Source organism: Bos taurus, chromosome 10 (assembly GCF_002263795.3).
Source record: "Bos taurus isolate L1 Dominette 01449 registration number 42190680 breed Hereford chromosome 10, ARS-UCD2.0, whole genome shotgun sequence".
NCBI lineage: Eukaryota > Metazoa > Chordata > Mammalia > Artiodactyla > Bovidae > Bos > Bos taurus.
Window position 1 is genome coordinate 75,695,385 of NC_037337.1, and position 21,830 is coordinate 75,717,214.

A 21,830-nucleotide genomic window follows, 5' to 3' on the forward strand; every position below is an offset into this window, starting at 1 on the left:
TTTCCTTTCAGTAATTTCAATGTGGTTTCAGAGATAAAGGAAGTAGACATGTGTTTTCAGTTCAGTCACTCAGTAGTGTCTGACCCTTTGCGACCCTATGAATTGCAGCACACCAGGCCTCCCTGTCTATCACCAACTCCCGGAGTTCACTCAAACTCACGTCCATCAAGTCGGTGATGCCATCCAGCCATCTCATCCTCTGTCGTCCCCTTCTCCTCCTTCCCCCAATCCCTCCCAGCATCAGAGTCTTTTCCAGTGAGTCAACTCTTCACATGAGGTGGCCAAAGTACTGGAGTTTCAGCTTTAGCATCATTCCTTCCAAAGAAATCCCAGGGCTGATCTCCTTCAGAATGGACTGGTTGGATCTCCTTGCAGTCCAAGGGACTCTCAAGAGTCTTCTCCAACACCACAGTTCAAAAGCATCAATTCTTTGGCACTCAGCTTTCTTCACAATCCAACTTTCACATCTTCTATGACTACTGGAAAAACCATAGCCTTGACTAAAAGGACCTTTGTTGGCAAAGTAATGTCTCTGCTTTTGAATATGCTATCTAGGTTGGTCATAACTTTTCTTCCAAGGAGTAAGCGTCTTCAAATTTCATGGCTGCAATCACCATCTGCAGTGATTTTGGAACCCAAAAAAATAAAGTCTGACACTGTTTTTCCACTGTTTCCCCATCTATTTCCCATGAAGTGATGGGACCAGATGCCATGATCTTCGTTTTCTGAATGTTGAGCTTTAAGCCAACTTTTTCATTCTCCACTTTCAGTTTCATCAAGAGGCTTTTTAGTTCCTCTTCACTTTCTGCCATAAGGGTAGTGTCATCTGCATATTTGAGGTTATTGATATTTCTCCCGGCAATCTTGATTCCACCTTGTGCTTCTTCCAGCCCAGCGTTTCTCATGATGTACTCTGCATATGTGCATATGTTCAATTCCTGCTATTTACTCAAAAGTTAGCCATCATTTCCTACAAAACTATTTCTTCCATTAATAACTTCTGCAAATTCAAGCAATTTAATTTTCTTAGGCTAATACATCAATCCTCCATTAGTGGGAAAGAATCCAGTAGGAGGTCAAGAAAATTAAATGGCAACTGCTCTGACCTGAGCCAAAGAAAAGTGAGAGACCCCCACATCAAGTTTTCTTTCTCAGAATTAGCAGCAATCACAGTAAAACGTCTTAGTGTGAAGCAGAACAGAAAGCAAAGCACATTCTGGGTCTTGGAATATTAAATACAGAAGTCAATGAATGCCTCAAAGTCATCAATTTCACCCAAGGAACACACATCTCAAAAGAGAGATGATCACTAAATCTCAAGGTGGAGCAAGCTGAATCCTCAGCAGGAAGTTCCTGTCTGTTTTCTGTCACCTTTTCTACTATGATTTCGTTTCCAAGGCCCTAGGATGTCCTTAACTCCATTATTTCCAGTTGTGCAATTCTCAGTAGATCTCAAATTCACTCTAGTCAAAACCAATCACATCCTCCACCACCCCATAAAAGAGAATTCTCCTTTCACCTTCCTTATTCTAACTCTTAAAAATTTTCTTTAACTCTTCCTCTTCGTTATCTGCTTTATGCAACTTATCAAGAAGTCATTTTAGTTATTCCTTCATAATGTCTCTTGGAGTTAATGGTGGTGTTACTTCTAATAGTGGAAATTTGCAAGCAGCTTAAATGTCTTCCAAATGGGAAAACAGCTAAGCTGTTTTATAAAACAATGCTATATCTACAAGATGTAGTATGAGGCAGACATTAGAATGATGTTTTTAAAAGATATTTAACTACATGAAAGCATGTTTGCATCATAATTCTAAAGAAAAATTTTAATAGAAATTATACATATAGTAAGATTAGAAAAAAAATTTAACAAGGGAAAACATGAAACAGGAAATTTTCCTTAGTGACAGCAATGTTCTAGATTTAGGGTTATGGTTACATGAGTATATAGAATTGTTAAATTCACTGAACATTCACTGCCTAAGCTCTACTCTTAAAATTATATTCCATATATCTTAAAAAAATTTTTTTACTTAAGGGAAAAATCTCATTTTAAAAAAACTGATAGGAGGAAACTTGCCAAAATGTGGGCAATAATTGAATTTAAATAATGAAACTACAGATCATTTTTCCCTCTGGTTCCTGAACTTTCTTTGATGAGCACAGAAAAAAATAGAGAAGATGGGGAGTTTCTTTACATATTCTTCTCTAGTTCCTCTTCCTCTGCCACCATTGCACAGGACTGGGACAACAGTCCTCTGCCACTGGCCATGGTGGGTTGAATCGGCCCACTGAAAAGCTACACAAAGGAGCTGGCAGGAAGCTCTCTTTGTGGGGTAGGAGAAAGAAAAATAAGAATATCATTTACATTTCACCTCCTATTCAAAAACCTTAGCAACTTCCTGCTTGCCATCCACGAGATTAAGCCTACTCTCCCCTACTTAGCCTGCCAAGACCTCTGTAATCTAGAGCCATCCCTGCAGCTTCATCTCATTTCCCACAAATTCCAACCATGAACCCTCCACTCCCATTAGGCTTCTATTTCAAGACTAGACTTTGCTCAAAGAGGCAACTTTTTACCTGCTGACACGCTGACAATAATGTCAAATTTATTCTCTCTAGAGTCTATTATCCCCACACGAACCATCACAGGGAAATATTTCCCACAGAGAGACAACTATATTGCACCGTCTCCAAAATTGGAAATGTAGCAGTGAATCCAAAAGTGAAGATTGTTGATATTAAATCTTGGAATCCAAAAATAGAGGTGTAAACACTGCAATAGTCATGGTGCTTGCTGTGTATAAATACAGAGCAGGCTGTCCTGCTGTTGGCAGTCGCGCACTCACACCCCACACTCAGGCTCGCCCTGTGACACCAGGTTTTCAGTGCGTTTCATTATGCACGGACTGCAGGTCCGAACATCCCAGAAAGGTACTCAAACTGCTCAATTAAGTGATTCCAGTAAGAATCACAGTGCCCAAGTTGATAAAACAATAACAACACGGGGCTTTTTTGAGAACACATATGGTCTTTTAACATCTGCTTTCAACGCTTTACTTTCAAAATCAGCCAGTGCTAAAGGAATAATTAAACCTCTTGAATTTTGAATTAAAAAAACACACAAAACACTGGAGGCTCCTAATGGGGCATTTCTGGCTACTGAGTATGTGTTCTTACATAAAATTACTGAAGATAAACAGGAAACTGCCCAAACTGTCACTGCCCCTTACTCTGTGTCTGTGTGTAATTCTCTGGTCTCTGTGACCCCTCATTAGGAAAAAAGAAGCCCTGAGCTAGAGGGTGAGCAGCGAAAACAAAAACACACCTGACCTACCTCTGACCAGAGATGAACATCACTCTTTACCAGATACTACTCTTCATAATAAGCTGAGTAAGACACGCCACTCCAGCCAGCCAGCCCCGCCTCACCAGCCTCACAGAGGCGTGCCAGCCCCGTCTCGGAGGGGGAGGCAAAAGCGTGGGTGTAAGTTCCTCAGAAAAAAAACGAGAGAGGGTTCTAGGGGCACTGTGTACCAACCCTTTTAGCTTCCATTTAAAATGTGCTCTTAAAGACCACTGCCTTCCAATTATTTTATCCTTCAAATTACTACACATGCTTTCCAGAATAGGGCATAAGAGACACCCCGCTTTGTTCCTGACGATACAAAACTCCATTTTCTAGCACCTCACCTACTGTCTAAATTTTTCTAACTTCTCAGAGAAAAATCCAAAAGTCCCACAAAAGAAAGAGGCTGGGGTTATTCCAGAATGTTCTACCCTATTCTCATAAAAGGCTTAACTTCTTCAGGAAGGGAAAATCCACAGTATGCCCGTGTAAGCACCTGCCCAGCCCCCCACTCTGTTTGTAACCTACATTTCTGGAGTGCCAGGAAATATCATACTCTCCAAAATACCTTGCTTGTCCATTTTATGAAAAAATAAACTTGCTCTCCAACTCACCAGATAGTTATGCCCAGTCCTATTTCTACTCAGAAACATCCTCTCTTCTCTGTGTCACCCCTGCCGTCCTCTCCTGGCACTGCTCTTCCCTGAATTCTGCCTCAGGCTCTGGTCTTTCCTGTTGTTCCTCCTCTGCTAACCCCCACCACTTCTCTATTCATCACTGTAACTGCATAGAATAGCGTCCCTTATTTTCCCCTCACTTTTCAGAGGCAACTTTCTCTGCAGAAGTCACTAGATAGCGTATTCCTTGTTTTCATTTACAGATCAAGTTTGGTCTTTACTATTGGTCAGAGGCCAGCTACCTCCTGGAAAGGACCTGCTCATTGTTTTCTTGCCAAATTCTTGCCTCAAGCATCTCTCAGAATTCCGCATGGAAGACACTCATTTTCTCCACTTTTTCCTGCTAATAATGCACCGCTATGGTGTAACCGGCTTTTCCCTTAGAGAATCAACCAATAAATCCCTCTCTCTCTCATTTCTGTCCTTCTTCAGTAAAAAGAAGACCGAGCCATAGAAACTAACATCAATTGAATTGCTATGCTAGAGGTAAGGACCCACTTAAATATACGACCGGCAATATTTTCCAATCATTTTGTCATCCATTTTCTTGGCAGGTTTTTCCAGAAGTATTGCTTATATAACTAACCATATTTTCAGTTTCTAGGTTAAATTACAAGGTGGGATAAAAGAGAAATCACAACTTGAATGCAGTACTGTAACTTATGCTGCAAACTCTGCTGCCAGGCTGGGGGCAAGGAGGGAGGAGAAAGAAAAGGAATATTCTCATCTCAGTTGAAATCATAGTATTGGATAGTTCAGCGCTAGACAAGTCACAGCTGTCAAACCATTTTAAGTATATTGAAAACTCTCAACAATCTGTGAAGCAGTTAAGCCAGAGGGACTACAGCTTGTAAATGAAGCAAATAGCAATCATGAGTAGCTTACTGCTTCCTGAGTAAACACCTGCTCCTTAGAATGTTTAAATTAACCTAAACCCATTAAAATCCCTATCAGATATGTTAAGAGACAATGTCTGCAGAAGAGAAGTGGTAAATTATTAATACAGTGTGGATATTACTATGCAAGTAGTATCAGAAAAAAATGGTTATATAGGTGAACTAAGGACAGCACATACGTAAGTATATACCGTGTTGGCCAAAAAGTTTGTTCAGGTTTTTCCTATCACGTTATGGAAAAATTTAAGCAAACTTTTTGGACAACCTAATATAATTATATACACATGGGCACTTGCAGATTTACAGGGCCGTACCCTATCACAAAAAACAGACTTGAAAATAAGATTTCCCAGAGAGAATTAAAGTTTAAAATCAATAGTCAAAGATGTGAAAAGCCACCTTAATGACACAAAAAGAGCTTTCATGCTAGCAAGACTTCATTGTGACCAAAAAACTAATTAATCCATTCAAAGAAAAAAGTAAGTCTAACAGAGGTGGCAAAGGTAGTACCATAAATGATAACAATAATCACATCACAATAACTTTACAAAGTTACAGTGCGTAACAATCTTAGGATGAAGATTCACCTAAGATCACACAGCGAAGTAAGTGGCCCAGGTTATTCGTCTGTATCACTGACCCAGTAAGGACCACAAATAGGCAGGCTGTACAATCCTAAGTAATCGTAAATACTTCCAAGGATTAGGGGCCAACATAAAGATGAAAGGACATTTAAATATCTAACTTCCTAGCTCTAAATCCAAGCTAACCTAGCAATTTAAGGATCCTTTAGTTGCGGATATGGCCCTCTTGTTTCTAACAAGGAGAGAGGGGGAGAACTGTCATACAGGGAGCACATGAACTTAGGGGATACGACCATCTCAAGGACTGTGGTTTGGGTGGAACAGAGGAGAGTTCTGAACTACAAAGCTTTCCTCCTGACCACCTCCTCACTCCCAATGACCATGTACTCTTGCCTACTGGGAGGCAGTAGTCAGGCAGGGAAAAAAAATTAATTTGAGAATAACAAAGGCAACGTAGTTATTATACAGGGTAGTGAGGTTTGGGGTGGGGGGTGGAGAGGGAGTGAAAAGGAAGCTGTTCCTTAAGCAAAAATGAACATTTAACCCCAGAGCTTATTATCTGGTAAAATAACAAGCAAGGAAAAGGTTCCAGGGAAAGCATCAAAGCCTTATTACTTATGTAGAGGGGTTCAAGGAAAACGACACAGTACTGAGGCAAGAGTCCAAGTTTAGAGATTTTAGTCTCCATTCCTATTAGAAAGACTGATCCCAGGAGAGTATTACAGCACAGCAGTCAAGAGGATGAACTCTGTAGCCAGACTGGGTTCAATTCTCAGTCCTGACAGGTACCCAGATGAGTAGCTTTGGGAAGGTTTCTTAACCTCTCTCTACTTCCTTAACATAATCTATAAAATAATATATAATAATAATATAACATATAATACAACAGGGTTGTTGTGAAGACTTAACTGACTCACACAGTATTTGCAGGAGATAATTACACTGCTAACACTGGAAGTTGTGCAGGTGCTGGTCATCTTTCATTAGTACACACCTTTATGAAGAACCACTAAGGATTAAGTAATTCAAACACAATTCTTAATTGTGAAACCATTATAAAAACCAACAAAAGCTGACACAAGAGAAAACAAAAAACCTGAATAGTCACATATGTATTTTAAAAATTGAAGGGATGGGGGAAGGATGGATTAGGAGTTTGGGATTGGCAGATGCAAACTTATATAGAATGGATAAGCAACAAGGGCCTACTGTATAGCACAGGGAGCTGTATTTAATAACCTATGATAAACCATCATGGAAAAGAATATGAAAATAACGTGTGTATATATATATTCATAATTGATGTATATATAGAGAGATACATATAATTGCTATACAGTAGAAATTAGCAGAGCATTATAAATCAACTATACTTCAATACACTAAATTTTTTTAAACAATGAATTCACTGCCATAAACCTTCCCATGGAGAAAACTCCAGGCCCAGATGGTTTCATTGGTGAAATCATTCTAACAATTTCATCTTCATCTTTAGTTACTGCCATAAATAGGAAGACCCTGCTCCCCCCTAATCTCATGCTATATTTTAGGGAGCAGCACCTAGCAGAGCACTGCACATGTAAAAATTGAGCTTAAACCATTCTGGAGTCAGACTATGTCTCAAAATTTCATCAAAAACTACAGATCTTCTCCCATAAAAACAGGCAAAACACACAAAATTCTGTGCTCAACATCAAGAGGTCCACTGACCCCCACAAAAATATTCGATGGACACACAAACATGCCAAACAACATTATTAAATGAGCATTAACAGATGCAGCACAGAGTGATAGTTTAATAACAGGACAGAGTGCCTGCCAGTTTCTCTACCCTCTGATACATTACAAACGGTAACAATCTACTCCTAACCTTGAGCAGTGATTTCTTCCTGATCTCATTCTAAAAATATCTTTTGGCAATCTTCATCATCATAACCTTACAATCTTTACAAAATAACAAAAAATTCTTTTTTAAAAAATGTTTAATTGTGGTAAAAGTCCACAATATATATTATATTACACATAATATAAAACATACTATTTTAACCACATTTAACACTTCAGTGGCACTGAGTACATTCACAATGTTGCACAACTCTCACCATCATCCATCTCCAGAGTTTTTCACATTCCTCAACTGAAACTCTAACCCCAGTAAACACTAACTCCCCATCCCCCTTCCCCACTCCCACCCCACGCCCAGGCCCCCTGGCTTCTACTTTCTAACTCTATGAATTTGACTATTCTAGGTACCTCGTGATAAGTGGCGTCAACAATTATTTGTCTGCACCTGCTGTATATTCATGGAGAAGGAAACGGCAACCCACTCCAGTATTCTTGCCTGGGGAATTCCATGCACAGAGCAGCCTGGAGGGCTACAGTCCATGGGGTCGCAAAGAGTCAGACATGACTTAGTGACTAAATCACCACCACTGTATATTCAAAGTGCCAATGAATTATTTACCTTCTAATTTACTAGGTCCTATCTTTTAGACTTATCCTATCCTTAAAAATTTCCCAGTAAATTCATCACTTCCTAAATGCCTTTCCCAGATGTTGCTCAATTCTCCTCCATTATTTATATTTCTAATCATGTAAGCAACCCCACCTCCTCTATCCCACCACACCCAATGGCTCACACCTACATACAGATCTAATCTCCTCTGGATCTAAAGAGTCACCTCCAAGACAAATCCAGCCAGAATGTAGAGCTAAAGTCCTTATCAGATGCAGGAAAATGAAAAATGGAAATTTCATGCTCCCTCCGGTAGTTATCATCCCCAAAGCTACTTTCAGATGGCTGTTATTTTATGAAAAGAAATCTTCCATCCTTCAGCCTAGAGAGGATGCAGTGAAGTTAACAAAGCACCCATAAGAGTCTGTGTAGGGAGACTCTCAGATCTTTAAATTGCGGACTTCGTATTATTCCACAAAACCGTTTTAGTCTATTAAGAGGCTAACCAGAGCGCTGATTTCCAGTTAAATCATAAAACATATAAAAGATAAAAACAGGGACTTCTCTGGTGGTCCAGTAGTTAAGAATCCACCTGCCAGGGCAGGGGACATGGTTCAATCCCTGGTCCAAGGAGATACCACATGCTGCAGAGCAACTAAGCCCATGCGCCACAACTACTGAGCCAGTGCTCTAAAGCCCAAGAGTCACGACTAGGAGCCCACGTGCTGCAACTGAAGGCCGTGCAACCTAGAGTCCACGCTCTCCAACAAGAGAGGCTTCCACAATGAGATGCCCAGGCACCACGACAAGAGTAGTCCCTGCTGGTCACAACTAGAGAAAGCCCACCTGCCGCAACGAAGACCCAGTAGAGCCAAAGAAAAGATAAAACACGTAGATAACTAAGTGACAGGGCGTAATTTGAGAGTGGGAAAAACAAACCAAACATGTGGACAAGAAGCAATATAAAGGACTCAAGGCAAGATTTCAGTAGATAATGTTGTATTTTATCTTAAAATTACATTCACTTTGGCAAATCATATATTCTATAATTTGAGATCCATATTTAACCAAAATGAGGCAGGAGTGGAGCCGACTCAAATCAAGAAATGCCAAGATATAGAGAGAAAATATGAAAATAATAACAATAAACTACCTATGTGCTAAAACATCCTTCACTCAGGAAAGAAGGGATAGGATTTTCACTCTAATGAGGATAGTACACCCAAGATTCCACTACTGTGTGTGCAATCATTATCCACAGCCATCACTTCAACTTCCTGACACTTCACATACAACCCACTAGCTCCCCCTGAACCACTGCAGTGAAGCACAATGATTCTCTGCTATCACCTGGGGTCCCCAGCATTGTTCTTTATCTCCCCTGCCCCACGCTCATGCTGATAATTACGAATAACCATCTCTAACCTTCCCATCAAGGACTCCTATAACCTCAAAGGTAATATATCTAAACTCAACTCAGCTTCCATCCAAAACCTGCTGCTAATCCTGCTGTACTTTTCTCAAATAGTAGCTCCATAGACTACCTGTTTTCCAGAGCTATCCGAGACTCCTTTCTCTCTCTCTAAACATCAATGTAAACGCTAAGGGGCTTCAGTTTTACCTCCTAATGAGGGTGGTGGGCACCTGCACTGGGGCTTCACTGCAGCACACGGACTTCTATTGTGGAGAACAGGTTCTACAGCACACGGGCTCGGTCGTTGCAGCAGCGGGTGGGCTTCTATAGCTGCAGCACACAGGCTCGCTAGTCGCAGTGCATGGGCTTAGCTGCCCTGCAGCATGCGAGATCTCAGTTCCCCAACCATGGATCAAACCCGTGTCTTCAGCATTGGAAGGCAGATTATTAACCACTGGAACCATTTTGAGTTTTAAATGCCATCCTTTCCTTCCTTTCTTGATGAAAGTGAAAGAGGAGAGTGAAAAAGTTGGCTTAAAGCTCAAAATTCAGAAAACTAAGATCACGGCATCCGGTCCCATCACTTCATGGCAAATAGATGGGGAAACAGTGGAAACACTGACAGACTATTTTTGGGGGCTCCAAAATCACTGCAGATGGTGACTGCAGCCTTGAAATTAAAAGACGTTTGCTCCTTGGAAGAAAAGTTATGACCAACCTATACAGCACATTAAAAAGTATTACTTTGTCAACAAAAGTCCGTCTAATTAAGGCTACGGTTTTTCCAGTAGTTACGTATAGATGTGAGAGCTGGACTATAAAGAAAGCTGAGTGCCGAAGAATTGATGCTTTTGAACTGTGCTGTTGGAGAAGACTCTTAAAGAGTCCCTTGGACTGCAAGGAGATCAAACCAGTCCATCCTAAAGGAAATCAGTCCTGAATATTCATTGGAAGGACTGATGTTGAAGCTGAAACTCCAATACTTTGGCCACCTGATGCGAAGAACTGACTCATTTGAAAAGACCATGATGTTGGGAAAAATTGAAGACGGGAGGAGAAGAGGACAACAGAGGATGAGATGGCTGGACGGATCACCGACTCAATGGACATGAGTTTTACTAAACTCCGGGAATTGGTAATAGACAGGGAGGCCTGGCGTGCTGCAGTCCATGGGGTTGCAGAGTCAGAGACGACTGAGCAACTAAACTGAACTTTCCTCCCCTTCTCTACTTCCACCCTGTCCTTGGTTCAGGACCTCTAAAACTTCTCTAATACAACAAGCCCCTAATCAATTCTTCTCTGCCTTCACTCCAATCTACCTGGCCCATTGCCACTACAATACAAAACTGACCGTTATCACTCCCCTGTTCATAACTTTTCAATGGTGACCTACTGTCTGTAGATAAACCAGAGGTTCTTTCAGGTCCTTCTGGTCCACACCTACATCTTCAACTGCCACCATTCGCCTCTTCTCACTCCCCACCTCCCACACACACCATGCTACAACAACACAGTACTGCTTGTGTTCCTCTGATTATATCACGTAGTTTGGGAATGCCTTTGTATCATGTAATTCTCTTTTTCATTTCAACCACTGGAGTCAGGCTTTCCTCACTTTGTAAAGCCATTCCGGACCTTCCTACCTTTCCCCTTTCTCTCTGCTCCTTTGTTGCCTTCTACAAACTTCTATTAATACGTGGATGACATATTATTTGCTCACATGGGTGCCCTTTCTACCAGACTTTGACAGAGCAGGGCCCTGTCTTTTTTTAATCATCAAAATGTAAAGGTGTGGCTCTAAATCACTCAACAAATATTACCTGGGGCTAATTAAAATAATGCCTTCACCCGTAAGATTTCCTCTCATATGTGAACTATTTCCCAGAGATGGTTTTGAAAAGGAAGATGTGTGAATATAAAGAGTATAAAAGACTAAGTTTAAGTCTGGATAAAAAAATTAACCCAAGATTACTTATTGTTCAGTGGGCAAGTCATGTCCGACCCTTTGAGAGAGTTAGAAATGCTAAGAAATTTCTCAAATGGATGCATGGCAACAGAACCAGAAAAAAAAAAAAAACATGAGCATAAATGTAAAAACACTGCCTCAAGGACAGAAGCCTGACACTTGAAATGATACAAGGCAATATGTGCCAAAGCCTAAGGAACTAACAGTCCTGGTTCTCGTTTTTCCATCAGATATGACCCCATGAGAAAGAAACACATGGAAGAAACCACTGACAGAATAGAAGCAACTACTTTGGACAATATTCGGTAAACTTTAAGGATGGCAGGACCCATTCTAAATTTCTTAAAATGTGGTGGTAGTTTTTGAAGCTGGACGGACATGAGAGACCACCACCAACTCCCTTCATTTACAAGGGGAGAAATGGGCTTAGAGGAGCTTAGCCAAGTCTCACAGTAGTTAAGTGGAAGATAAGAAATGAGGACAGTGGCTTCTACTTTATCTGGGGCTATTCCATTACCCACACCACCCGAAGGTGAGTTACATGCTACATTGTTTTATTTTGTTTACACATAAAGAGTCATTTTTCTTTCTTAATTCTAACAGTCTGTAGGTAGTATCTAGACTTTATTTAAATGTCAGAAATGGGTTCCCCAACTCCTCGATTACTTGCATCTGCCACTCTTTTCTTACTCTAACAGGAACAGCAGCTCTCAGAACAGTCCCATCAGGGTTTGGGAATAATGCTGACAACAGAACATGCTATCTTAAGTCATCAGTCATACTCGTTTGTAAAACCTGGCTATCAACTTCACTGATATTTCATTAAAAGTACCACCATTTCTTTCATTAATCCTACTGAAGCAATTTCATTTTACAATAATAAGAAAGAGGAACAGGTGGGGACAGTGACTATTCAACAGGCAGGACTGGAATTAGAGAATCTGAGGACCAGAGACAGTGGGATATAACACATCTAGCCAATAGAGCAAACAGGAACTCTGAGCTCCTCCAATGATTATAAAGTCAAGTACCTAATAATGAAATCCTCCAAGTATAGTAATAGTATTACTGACTAAACGCTTGCCATGTGTTAGGGACTATCGTTGTTGTTCAGTCAATAAGTCATGTTTGACTCTTTGCGACCCCATGGACTGCAGCCCACCAGGCTCCTCTGTCCATGGGATTTCCCGGGCAAGAATACTGGAGTGGGTTACCATGTCCTTCTCCAGGGATCTTTCCAATCCAGGGACGAAACCCCATCTCCTAGAGTGGACGCAGATCCTTTACCACTGAGCCTCTGGGGAAGCCCTTTAGGGATTATACCAAGAGCTTCACATTGTCATCTCCAATCCTCACAAAATAACCAAAAGGCAGGTGTAATACAGATGACAAAAATAAGCAGTAACAGCACCAGGATTTCTACATACAAGGGGCTCACAGGTGGCAAAATGGAAGGGAATAGAGGATAAGGAGGGACTTAGTTCCAACCCTTCTTAAATCCCTAAATCCCTGTTTACTAGATTGTATGTGTATCTGAGGTGGTGAGAACCTTGATGTACAAACAAAGCATAACAATTTTCCTTAGTGGACTATTTATGGAGCAGGGTGGGAGGGACTGTAGCCACTCTTCCCTCCATCCTACCCACCTCTTGGAACCTCATGTAAACCGAGGACGTTAGAGATGGAGGGCTTAGTCCAAGGTGATGGAGCAAGAAAGTATGCCAAGAGCTGGCATTTGAACCCAAGTTTGTGGGGTTTCAAAGCCCTTTCTCTTTCTACTCTACCATACTACTTCCTTCTCTCTAAATCCCAGACTATCTAAGAATCATGTAAAATTAGTAGCAATTTCACAAATCACAAGATGTGAAAAATAAATTACACCTCCAAGAACCCTAAACTATCATCTAGAAAGTCAATTATCTAATGTCCTAGAATAGCAGGCATGCTACAGATGTAATACTTCCTAAAACAGGACTTAAGTACATTTTAAGGTATATATTCAGAAGCAAATGACAGGAGTCATTTTTTTTGTTGAGGTTTGAGAGTTGTGGCCGGTGCGGGGGAGAGGCACGGATGGATGGTAAAAGAGAAGAGAATATGGTCTCTCCTTTGAGACTCAAGCTGCTTTAGGACCAAGATGATTCACAGGAATGAATTAATTTTTGAATTATGCCACATACTGGGTTTAAAACTGGATATAACCCAATAAATCCAGTATCTTCATCGTAATTTGACAGCATGAAATGCCCATATTTTAAGAGGGAATACGCTTTCATTCACTCATTTGACAATCTCCAGGTAGGCCTGGACTAGGATATTACAGAGGTCACAGGGATGTTCCTGACATAGTTCCTGCTTAGGAGTACTCAGCAGTCCCCAGTCTTTATGGCTAGGGACCAGTTTCATGGAAAACTATTTTTCCATGGACTAGAGGGCGGGGGGGAAGTGTTTCAAGATGATTCAATTACATTACATTTATTGTGCACTTTATTTCTAATCTAATGCTGCCACTGATCTGACAGGAGGTACCAGTCTGTGGCCCAGAGGCCAGGGACCCCTAGAAGTACTTATAATCTAAATAGAAAAATCAAATAAATGTTTGAAAGGATTAAAGAGCAGCCAGTGAACAAATTCTAAAGGCTGGGTTGTCAAGAAGTGGTAGAACTGAAGAAAGGAGAAAACACTGGACTTTTCAGGAACCAGTGGTAGCACTTTAAGCCAGCTCTTGAAAGCAAGGGCGGGGGGGGGGGGGGGTGCGCGGCGGGGACGACGACTAGAATTAGAGGCAGGGGGCCAGGGAATTCACAAAGGTCCAGGAAGAGGGGACAAGACAGGCTAGTAGAAAACAAATCCACAAATACACAGCTGTTCTCAAACAAGGGCAAACGATATGCATACAAAGATATTCATGCGGTTATGGTTAAATACATTATGGCACATCCACACAATGAAATGCAGCTATAAAAATGAATGAGGATATGGCAAAACCAATACAATATTGTAAAGTTAAAAAATAAAATAAAATTTAAAAAGAAATTTTTTAAATACAAAAAAATGAATGAGGCAGATTTGTATGTACTTATGTAAGCGAAGACAGCAAGATACAGAGAGTGTGTATAGTATGTTACCATTTGTGTGTTTACAAAAGATAATAGGCTTGGATATGCTTCAATATTCACAGACTATCCATGGAAAGATGCAGAAGAACATTATAAACAGTGGATAACTCTGTTGGCTGAGAACACAGGTAGGTTAAAACCAAGGGACTATGCTCTGAAGAAGCAGGTGGACTAAAGAAAATCCTAGGTATCAGGGTAAGAGGGCTGGAGAACAGGTAAACTCTAGAGCCAAGGTTTCTCACCGGTGGCATTACTGACATTTGAGGCCAGATAATTCTTTGTTACAGGGGCTGTCCTGTGCATTTTAGGAGGTTTAACAGCATTCTTGGCCTCTACCCCTTAGATGCTGGTAGCACCCCCCTCTCAACCCTGATTGCAGCTCCCAAAAATGTCTCCAATGTCAAAGTGCCCTGGCAGGGAAAATCACCCCTGGTTGAGAACCACAGCTCAAGAGCCACAATGTAAACATGTAAACAGTTAATGTACAAAACACTGTTTTACATTCCTGTAAATTAATAAACGCAATAGACACTCCAATGTGAATCTGAGGACTATACTGGACACTGTTTTGAAATGACCTTCATATATGTGTGATAGTTTCTCAAGTTGTGATAATTCAGGTCCCTTCCCAAATGAGAAAACTATTCATTTTTAACCAAAACTACTCCATCACAGATGTCTCTCTTCTGCATTTGTTGAATCTGAGTGCTACAAGTTACACAAAAAGACTAAGTACATTTCAGCAGTACACAGAGGGTGAGCCAGATCCCCAGTGGGCTTCCCAGTGATGCACTGAGCCCCTTAGATCTCTTCAGCATCATTTCAGGAGTTAGTAGACCGGTGCCACCACCTCCAAATAGCGTGTGCTCTCTAGACCCAAGATCTTCTAGGAGGCCAAGAAAGGCAACCCTCTCACAAAAATCTAACAGCAGACTGTATTTTGGCTCAGCTTTTGAAGAACTAATATAATTATTGATACAATAAGAACATAATTTCTTATATTATACTAATAATGTTTCTTCTCATAACTCTTAACGACCACACAAAGTATAAGAAGCTGTTCAAAAATAATGAAAGACATCACTCCTGACTGTAAGATTATAAAGTGAATGATTAGTTTATAAAGCCAAGAGAGGCTTTATCTAGGTTCTACATATCACAATTTCATTAAGTTTAAAGCCATTTCTAATATACCACAATGAATGGGGGTTGGGGTGGGGAAATCAAGGCATCCAACAGGCTTGTATATTTTCGAACACAGATCTAAAACTTTTGTTGATTCTCCTGTGTCTTTTCTTTTCCCAATGCCAGAAATCCAGTAACGCTCTGGCAATCTTGGTTTCGTATTGTGAAGTCAATGATTCCGCCAATACTGTTGTAGGTGACAAGTTCTGGATTTCATTCTCATGAAATCATGCTCTTCAAATTCTAGTATTGTGCCGACTACTTGTGCTTAGCTCTCAGAAGGTTGGCTCTCATTTGTGGAGGTGACCTCCTGTGACCTGACTCTGCAGTAAATACACCTGTGCGTCCTTATGGAAGGTGCTTACATGTGTCCGCGGCGAAAAAAAGAAACTCACCATTCTAACTACTTCAGGGTAAGTCTGCTCTGTCAAACAGCCTCTGCTTATTGTAATGTAGTCCACCAGTTCATTAAGAGTGGAGCGCTTGTATTCTTTCATTTTAAGATCAGATAGCGTGTCCATGAAGTCAAAAATGACACAGCACTGCTGAAGTTTCTTTAGGAACAGTTCAGGCTGCTCTGAGGATGGAACGTCTAAGAAAAAAAAAGGAAATGGTGTAAGTCTGTCATCAATTTCTAGGTAACAGGAATTCTCTGTGAAAGTTAACTTCAAAAGCAAGCTCAAAAAAATAAGAATTCAAATGACAACAGTGTTCTTTTAAAACAGTTACACATGGACAGGAGGAGATACCACATCCACTACTTCAGAGACCTTGTCTTCAGAAACTGCAGGGTACCAACACAATGGACAGCGTTTGCTATTCCACCACCAGACACCAACCAAGATCCCAAGAGCCCTTAGAGAGGTGAAGCAAATTTTAACCAAAAACATCCCAATGTCTACACTCTTAAGCCAGAAACACTGAAAAAGGTCAAACGTTCCATTATAAGGTAGACATAGACGTTTTCACTGTTGGTTTAAATTAATTTTGCTAGAAAATTTTCAAAGCAGAAATGTCAGTTGATTCATTTTAATTTCACGCTGACATCCTTGGTATTTAAGGCAACTGTTGTTGAGTGTTTATATTTTTTGTTTTGTTTTGGCTTGGTATCTGTGAAGCTTTCTTGTCAAAGACACTCAAAAGATCAAAAGAATGAAGCAATATAGACTCTCTCAAAAAGGGCACATCCATAACAGGACAATGCAAGCAAACTCTACCTAAACTCTATCTAGGCTCTCCCTCTTGACCCATCTTCTCTTACAGGGGCGAAAACCACTAACATGTTCATTAATGTGTTCTCAGAATAAACATCTGTTCTTTTCCTACAAACAGCAGATCAGACATTTGGTTTGGTGTCATTAAAAAATATGTAGAAATTTTACACTAAATTCCCCAGCTAGAATGGAAACCTGACCTAGAGTTGGACTTGAAAGACACCAACTAATGGTAAATAGTTTATTCCACTTCTATCTTCTTTCCACTACTTTATTCCACCAAACTGGAGCTTCTCTGGAAAGGCAATGATATTATGACAAGAGAACTGCTGCTGCCTTCATCCAAGGAGATTAACTCATAATCCTCAGAATACTCTCTGAGGTTAGCAGGTGGCATTATTATTATTATTCTCCATTTTTCACAAAGAAAATTAGAGACAATCATGGAGGTTCCACAACGAATGAGTTGTGAAGCTAGGCACAGCACCCGAGTCTCTAACCACACTCCCATCTTTCCTCTGTACGATTCAAGAAGGACTCGAACAATGTTTGTCCAGTCACTTGCAACCATCCTCAGCTGCCAATCTCCCAGGAAATGCACTACAATGGCCTTGCAGCACGGGCCTCCTGATTCCTGGAGGTAAATGCAAAGACTAACAGCACCCATCTTGCACAGTCACCAGCAGCCCCAGCAGAGGGTGGACAGGGATAGACTGCTAGTCACAGGATCCACTTGGTTCCTCCTCTCCATTCCCCCTCTCCTCCTCACAACCCACAACCCAAGTGCCAGCCCATGTACCCAGGACCTCATGGATCATTCCCCTCAAAACTGATGTCAACTTTAGGTGAAGCATAATGGTATCTGAAAGTATCACATTTCTCTACCAGATGTAAGGGAACAAGAAATAGCTGATCATTTTAAAAGGTATATAGCACCACTGCTATTCTCAGCAAGAACAAGTTATATATTTAGAAAGTATTCTCAACCAGTTGCCCCTCTCACCACCACCCCCCAAAGTCCCCCCAAAAGTCTAACATATTGACTTAGTAACGTCAAAGAATTTGAATTAAGCCATGAGATGTCTTATTCTATTCCCCTAAATTTAATCACTTTCAAAACATCTAAGCTTTATAAGGACTAAATTAGACAAACCAAGCATTCTCTTTAATTGCTATCTCCTTCAGGTGTTTATATAAACAAACAAAAACTAGACAAGGCTGCTTATCAACATGACTCTATATCCTTAACCCATGGCTAATTAAATGAACATAACCATCATGGTTAATTACTGAAGTCTTCTAAGTTCTAAATCAGATCCCACACCTCAAAGTGGAAGAGGAGTTTTGACGCTGCACAGAGAACAAGAAAAGGCTTATTAATGTATTAAAGTCTTCAGGACAAATTTTAATGAATCCTATTCTTGATACAGTAATTTTGATAAAGCTTAAAAACCAGGCCATGTACAAGGAGAACTCCTTAACTCAGCACATATGAATTATAAAAGCATGTATAAATGACAGTTTTTTCCTCCAAAAAGCAAATCATCATTTAACAATGATTATTCTTTGTGGTCAGTACAATGATACTCAAATAATTCACATTTAGCTATTTAAAAAAATGCAGGCAGTTAACATTTAGTCCTCTTTCTTAATTTTAAACAACTGAAATTTATTCTCTTTTAATCTAAATTGCTATAATGTCAAAGACAAATGTGAAACAGGCTATTCAACTGCCCAATAATGGTAACAGCTCACATTTATTAACCACTATTGGATACAAGTACTGGGTAATATTCTAAGCATTTTACATATTTTATATCTCACTTAGTCCCAACAACAACCCTATGCAATAGGTACTATTTCCCACTTAAGAGATGAGAAAACCAAGACACAAAGAGATCCAGTGACCTTCGCAGAGTCTTAGAGCTAATAAGCAACGGAGAAAGGATTCAAACTCAAGCTAACTGACTCCAGAGCCTGAACTCTTCCCTCTGTGCAACAATCAAACTCAATGAAATGCGGGAATAATACCATATTCCACAGAGAGGTATGCACAAAGAGAAAAGAGGAAGAACACAGAAAGAAAACAACCAACTAATTTCCAACATGCCCTCAATATAAAGTATGATGCTGAACCCTCCAGCCCATTTCCCAGAGATTAATACATACAGCAACAAGCTATGTTTTATCCTTTATCACAGACTAAATTCCTCTAAAATAACCTCCTTCCCCTAAATTTAAGAACTTAAATAATCAAGACTGAAGGGAAAAAAGGAGAGTCAAGACAAAGAAAAAAGGGGAATGGTGTCCTCAAAGAACCAATCCCATTATAACAATATTTAAAAGCTGTGTTTTCATTTGTGCTGAAGGATGCCCTTAACTCACAACAGTCCAAGCACAGGGCTCTTCGTTTGGCCCTCAGACTGCCCCACATGGCTGTGCTGCTCCCACCCCGCGTGCCCTCATCTTCCCTAGTTCCAGCGGGATATAAAAGTAGAATGTGAACAGGCAGGACCGGCCAGGATCAGAGATGAAACACTGAGTAGGGCAGACGGTCCCAGAGATGTAAGTTTAATGTCTACAGAACCAGTCCCAGAGGCAGATGCAAATATTCTTTTTTAAAGAAACATGTGTAAAAAAAGGATCGGGTACTAGGCCATAAAGAAAATCCCATAAATGACAAAAAGAAGAAATCAGACAAGCAGTACATTTTGGCCACATGCAGTAACACTAGATTTTAACAACTCAAAACTACCCACCTCCCAAATCCAAGCCACCTAAGAATCGAAACATTCAGTAACTTAGATGAAGAAAAAAAAATTATAGACATTTCAAAATAAATGTAAACTAGAAAAACTAAGGGTCATTGCAGAGTCCCAAAGCACCCCGGCAGTGGAGGCTTGTGCCGTCTCTCTTCAGTCCTGCACAGACCGTCCCTCCCCCCAGGAGAGGGATTCCATAAAATCATAACCATAAATAATGAAGAATCAGTAAGCAGTTATATAATGCCATGAAGGTCATTAGCACAACAACCCATCCATCCAATGTTAGTATCTGTTTGAAGGGAAGAGTTAACTGATCTAATGATCTTAGCTTGATAAATTTCATAAGGTCAGATTCCACTCTTCTGGAACAACTCTTAGAATTTAAGCTGATTTCCAGAATATGTTCCTCACCCAAGAGGATAATGACCAAACGGTCGATCTTCTTTGACACCTGCATTTCTAACTGTAGTGTCCTTGTCCTTCCCTTTCAGCATGAGTCATTTTCTCACACATGCTTTTTTCTATCACCATCTCTCAGCATCCTCCTATCAATTTTCATTAGTAAGTTGAAATGATTACTCTCACCTCCAAGGTGTTCATACCCAAAGAATTTTAAAATTTACAAGCCCCAAAGTATTGGGAAAACAGGCACAGAATTCAACAGTAGAGAAAGGATGCAAGTTCAGCTTAAGAGCCGAAGATTCTCCTTATATCTAAAGAATAGTCAACGGGTGTTACACACACTTAGTTAAACATGTAACACATGCATACAGACACACACACACCCCACTCACCCTCATTATGATTTCAAGGGATGGATGTTTATTACTTGTTTATAACTGGAAGAACACTCTTTCCTCCCTAATCAACAGCTTCCAGTATTCCACCCCTTCTAAAGTCTGGGACACAGAATCATGGACCCAATATCAGCCCATCTTCTCTGAGGGCCTGATTCAATTTTGGACTTTGCAAAGAAGAAAACAGCAAAGGCAGAAGAAATGAAACATGAGCTCAATGTCCTTTGGGTTTGGTACTCGGATGCCAGTTAAACGAAATTGTTGAAAATCACTGCAACTTGCAAATAAATATGCCAACCGAGTAAATAAAGAAAGCCCACATCATTAAATTCATTAGCCACAATATCACAGGAAGAAAGCAGATTGGTTTTTAGAAAAAAATAAAATAAGAGATGTGGGCTGATAATGCATTTACACATAAGCTGTTTAAATGTATGTAGATAAATATTTCCATAAAATGGTCATGTTTGTACTAGAAGTTAAGCAGTAACACTGTTTGAGCTCCTAATGAATAATATTTATAATCAGTTATATCCATTCAAAAGATCTGGGGAAAAAAATTCTAAATTAACAATGCTTTTCACCTGAGAACACCCTGAGCTATTACTCCTTTAGCCCTTTTACATCCATTTCCCCAATTCAAACAACAACAAAAATAGTACTCAGCATGTCAATATGGTCTCTGATCCTCTACCTCCTCCTTTAGAACTTTCCCTAAGGCAAACACACCCCCATCCAAGTATGCTATCAGTCCCTTACAAGTCACCCTTCAAAACTTCAACAAAGTCACAGAACTGTATCTGTATGGGTATATGAGAATATACTTATAGAAAACTAGTCTCACAGCACTGAGAAGAGCTTGCCTGAGCGCTGAAGACTGAAGTGTGGTATGTTGGCAGATGTGGTAAGATACCTAAAGTAACTGTTAGTCTCTCAGTCATGTCCAACTCTTTGCGACTGCATGAACTGTAGCTCGCCAGGTTCCTCTGTCCTTGGGTATTCCAGGAAAGAATACTGGAGTGGGTAGCCATTTCCTTCTCCAGGTTTCTTCCCAAACCAGGGATCAAACCCAGGTCTCCTGAACTGCAGGCAGATTCTTTACTACTGAGCCATCAGGGAAGCCCCCACTTTTGTCATACCTACTTCAAAAACAAACCTAAAAAGAATCCTATTTTATTCATGGAACTATGCTTCTATTAGGAACTGCTTTTGATACTTAAAAAAAAAACAAAATCAGATATAGCCAACAATATTTCATCAAAATAAGACCACTATAAATTCTTATAATGAACCAAATAATAAAATTAGGCTTCGTGTCCTATAACTGAACCCAAGCATACCATGTTGGTGACACAAGACTGTCTCATATAAATAAGCAAATAAGAAATTGACATGAGCTAAAATAAGTA

General features: G+C 40.2%; 1 protein-coding gene across 3 annotated transcripts in view; it reads right to left on the reverse strand.

The window, feature by feature from the left end:
• Positions 1-21,830, reverse strand: part of PPP2R5E (protein phosphatase 2 regulatory subunit B'epsilon) — a 160,609-nt gene that overhangs the window by 58,897 nt on the left and 79,882 nt on the right. For all 3 annotated transcript variants that reach the window (XM_005211993.5, XM_024997654.2, NM_001083468.1), the window contains one exon: positions 16,041-16,237. In XM_005211993.5, coding sequence (XP_005212050.1) covers positions 16,041-16,237 — 197 coding nt within the window. The remainder of the gene's footprint in view (positions 1-16,040; positions 16,238-21,830) is intronic.